Genomic DNA, 4,845 nt, shown 5'->3' on the forward strand with positions numbered 1-4,845 from the left:
TCTACAGACTATGGGTAAATAATAAAAAAATTTACTGTTCATTACATATTTATTTTATTAAATTAAGCGTCGAAGATCATATACTAAAAAAACTAACTTGTCTTTTCTTGTAGTTGCTTGTGTCGAGACAAACTATATATGCTTATTGAAAATTAGTTATTTTAGTTTGTCATAAAGTTTTGGGGATACATATATATATATATGTATATGAGAGAGAGAGAGAGAGAGAGAGAGAGAGAGAGAGAGAGATGCAAAGCTTTCTAAGTGGCTGGAAAGTTGGAAACTTTTTTGCTTGTACATAGATGGATACAAGGTGTTGAAAAAGACAAGGGGGATCCAAAAGCTTCTTTTGTTTTCCCCTTTTTTGTTTTCTTGCCCCTTTTCTTTTTCATATAATATAGGAACAAGAGATTAATTAATTAAACTTAGTGCTCGCTGGATTAGGCATTAATTATATATAATGCTTAATTATGCAGAGATAACTTGTTAATCTCCTCAAGTCTTCTTCTCACCCTCAACTGACGCCGCAATGAAACCATTCCCCATCGCACCAGCCGCTGCAAGAAGTCCATCACCTATACTAACAGTTCAGTTCATTTAGACATTTAATTAAGCATAATAAGCAAATTAATTAAGAACACTAGTATTAATAATTATTCATGTCAATTCTGATGATTAGGGTTCTTGCCTCAGAAGGCTCCTGTAAATAGTAAGATGCATTGGTTTCCTTGGGGATCTTGGAAACAAGAATCCCAGAGCCTAGTCCTCTCTCTCTCAAAACCTACACATCGATCCCAAATGATTAGCTTTAGAACAGTAGCTAGCTTATATATTAATTAACTTAATTTCCAACATTGGATACCTTGAATGCATCCTCGTCCGTTCGATCATCTCCGATGTAAACAGGAAAGACATCACTGCAGTTGCCAAACCCTTCAAGCACAGTAGATCCATCAGAAAGCTTTTCAATATAAAATAATATGATTTATTATTAGTTAATATTCACTCATTAAGTGAGATCAAGTAGGGGCTTGTAATGGTAGATCTGGTGGTTTGGTTAAGGTTGTAGAAGTAGTTAAATTGTCATTAGTGATTTAATTTGGAATAACTTCTTAATTAAGTCATTATCTAAACCATAATTTAGTGATTTGGGTTTATATGTCGCTTTACTTAACTATGAAATCAAAACTGACCACTATGGCAAACACTTAAAAGTTAGAAATCAACTTACCAAGGGACTCCAACAAAAATTCAAGGGCCTTCCCTTTGTCCCATTTAATTGTCGGCCTGATCTCTATTACCTGTAATAATAATAAGAAGAAATAAATAAGTATTAATTCATTAAACTTTGACATATACATATATATATATATAAACAGAAAAGGAAATTAAGAAATGAAGAAATAAATGCCATTTTTGTGATCGCACCTTCCTTCCTTGAGTCAATCGAAGCTTTGGGTACTCCTTCAGAACTGATCTGACCTGCTGGGCCAGATCACTCCATGTCTGTAAGTTTTTAATTTTTTGGGGGCATCGAGTCAGATCTTTTTCAGCTTATTAATTAGAATATTAAACATGTATTAATTATACCCATAAAGTAATTAACACAGCACAGTGGCTAATATAAAAACAATTAAGCTATTGAGTTGTATATGGTACGAAAATTAATCAATTAATTAAGGTTTATCTTGTTGTCAATATTTAATTACCTCCTCATCCACACAGCGGAAGTGCACAGAGACACAGAACTTGTTGTGCTCCACCTTGGCACCTGGAATGGATTTAGTCTTCTCCGACAATGCTTCGTAAACCTGGGAATTTTTATCAGCTTTAATTAGCTTTTTCTCGCTCTAAAGGATAATCAAAGTGATTAAGCACTTAATTACTATGAAGATTAGTAATTAATTATCATCAACCTCGTTGATCATGGGCAGGAATTCACTGGCGGGTTGGAAGAGAACAGCTTGAGCTCCCTGATGATCGAATACATGAAATTATATATAAGTATGTATGTAAATTAAATGCAGCTAGGTTTAGATGATGATGACTCACAGGGTTGTGTTTGGAACCCTTCGAGGGGCCTTTGATGTCCATTCCATGGCTTCCGGCGTAGTACAGCTCTGCTAGCCTTACAAAGCTATACACCTTTAACAAAAGAGAAAAGCTAATTAAACCCATCAATAGAAGAAGAAGAAGAAGAAGTTCCAATGGATATGTATTACAGCAGTACTGGGAGCACCTTGTCTCTGCACCGGCCACTGACGATGGCCGTGGGAAAATATCTGGCGAGTTTTCTCACCGTTTTCCTCATCTGCGAATGAAATTAATTAACGAGCGTTTTTTACAGGGTCTGGAATGATGTAATCTTATTTATTAAAGAAGCGGATTGCATGTAAGATCGATGAAGAACAAACCGATTCAGACATGAAAGCTCGATCAGGATCGTCGACGATGGGGGAGAGGGTGCCGTCGTAGTCGAGAAACATCACTATTTGCTTCCCCTTGGAAGCACTCGTTATCTGCTCGAACATTTCCAGAGCCGATGGTTGATTGAGCTGATCAAAATATTCCCAAAAAAAAAAAAATCATTGTTATTTTCAAAGATTAACGTTGCTACTAGACAAGTGTTGTAATCGACTAGTTAATTGTTCGGCAAATACTAATTGATTTGGATTAGAGGGGGCTAACAGTGAAAGAGGTTCCGTCTTGAGGGACAGAAGGTGTGGCTTTGATATGGGTCGGAGAAGAAGCTCTCATGGAGTCAACCCAGGCGGTGAGTTTGGGAGAACCATTATTGGATTCAATGTTGTGGAGCAGCTTCTTTGAAATGGAGATGAAACTTCCTCCCGGCGGCGGAGGCGGCGGCACCGTGGACACCGCCATCGTTATGGCTATGTCAATCCCCGATTTGCTTTCCGAGACCACCACATTATGCTTCATCTTCTCTCGTCTTCTCTGATCAAACTCACTGCAAAAATCAATCAAAACCCATAATTAACTTATTAACAACACGAAAGATCAAACCATCCTCGTCTGAAACTTTAATCGAAATTAATCGACACCTAGCCAATTCACAGAACGATGCAAAGAAAGCAGAAACCAGAGCTCGATCTCTCTCTGCGTTTGAATCAATGGCGAAGAAAGAGTGAAGCCATGGCGTGGCTTTATAGCGGCGAGCGGACAGTGACGGTGACGGATGGAATCCCAGTTCCAGCAAATTCAAGCCTCATGGAACTAATTATTAGAAAACTGTCCAATCAAATAATATATACTGAACAGACTTCTACCTTAAATATATATTTTATATATTTGTCTAACATCTTTCTACCCAAAAAAGGTAAAATATAAAAAATATTTTAAATTTTTATTCTTTCAATATAAAAACCCACGTGACATCTTTTTTTTTCCTCCACATAAATATATTTTAAAATTTATAAATAAAAAAAATAACACATATATCATCCGATATATTATAAAATATTTAACAAATATTTTGATAAAAATTTTAAAATATTTCATATCTTGATTTAAAAAGTATTTAAATCTTATTCTCTGATACAACTTTATCTTAGTCATGCAAAAAGATTGATTAAATTTATATTTTTATCTATGTATTTTTATATTTTTTTAGATGATTATTTAAATTTTTTATCGTTTCGATTACACCCATATATTTATATTTTCAAATCAATTTAATTTTTATATTTTGACCTATATATCAAAATACATAGGTTAAATTGACTCGAAAATACAAGTTTAATAGTATAATTAAAACAACGAAAAAATTTGAATACTCACTTTGAAAAAAAAACATTACAAGAAAATTATGTTAAGTATATTGTATATTTTATACATTATATTATTTATCTAATTAATATAAATGTACAATAACTATTACAAGAAAATTATGTTAAGTATCACTCTTAAATGGCGAAAAAACATTTACTTAAAAAGCTGCCTTTTTGAGAGTCATGTATACCCCTCGAAAGGGATCAAATTTAGCCACATAATAATATTAATTATCCGGATTTCCCTAGGTTTTGTTAATGAAACGGGGTGACGTCACCGCTTACCTCTGTTCCAATAAAGTATGGATTACAAAAATTCACTTTTATTAAAGTATTTGGGTCACCATTTAATCATACAATTCATAATTTATTAAAAAAGGATTTAAGTATATTATTTAATGTATTTTGTAGACTTAAATATTATTTTTAATGTGTCATAAACAAAAGTTTATTAAAAGATTAAAATAACTTTTTAGACTAAAAAAGTATAATTTTCTCCTAATTAGGGAATCCAAAACAAAGACCAAATAAAATAATTCTGACATTCAAAAATTCTTTCATGAGCTTTATAAAAAAAATAAACATTATCTATAAGAATATTAATTCTAATGAATCCCGAAATATTAGGATAAACGTTATATATTTATAAGAATTTTAATACTAGTGGATTTTAAAATATTAGAATAAATATTATTTAAAAGAATCATAATTACAGGGAATTTGATAAAACTCAATGTTTTTCTATAAATAAATAAATTCTTAATTCAAAAGAAATACATCTCTAATATTAATTTTAATACGACATTTAAGTTTTTAGTGTTTGAATTAAATATCAGAGTGTTTAAGTAAAAATTTTCTTTTACCCTTTGATCGTTATATCTCTTACAAAGTTTAAGCAGTTTGACGATAACATTTTTAGTTAATAAATTTATTATTATGTTCGAGCGATAATAATTTTTAATAAATATTTTTATAAATAAAATAATTATTAAACAAAAAATATAAAAGGATTCATAACAAATAGTTAGGGCATATGGAGCTCGGACCCAAAGAACAA

The 4,845-nt window shown here is 31.9% G+C and overlaps 1 protein-coding gene across 1 annotated transcript; it reads right to left on the reverse strand.

Annotated features, from left to right (window-relative positions):
- Nucleotides 1-265: 265 nt before the first annotated feature.
- Nucleotides 266-3,218, reverse strand: LOC127799921 (probable trehalose-phosphate phosphatase H). The gene is made up of 12 exons (XM_052334212.1): nt 3,063-3,218; nt 2,689-2,968; nt 2,415-2,555; nt 2,240-2,311; nt 2,053-2,145; nt 1,917-1,973; nt 1,710-1,811; nt 1,429-1,506; nt 1,232-1,301; nt 863-933; nt 689-781; nt 266-575 (listed from the first exon to the last, which is right to left on the reverse strand). The coding sequence occupies exons 2-12, from the start codon at nt 2,938-2,940 to the stop codon at nt 465-467; spliced, it is 1,140 nt and encodes a 379-aa protein (XP_052190172.1). The 5' UTR covers nt 2,941-2,968; nt 3,063-3,218; the 3' UTR covers nt 266-464.
- Nucleotides 3,219-4,845: the final 1,627 nt, after the last annotated feature.

This window comes from Diospyros lotus, chromosome 4, assembly GCF_014633365.1.
Source record: "Diospyros lotus cultivar Yz01 chromosome 4, ASM1463336v1, whole genome shotgun sequence".
NCBI lineage: Eukaryota > Viridiplantae > Streptophyta > Magnoliopsida > Ericales > Ebenaceae > Diospyros > Diospyros lotus.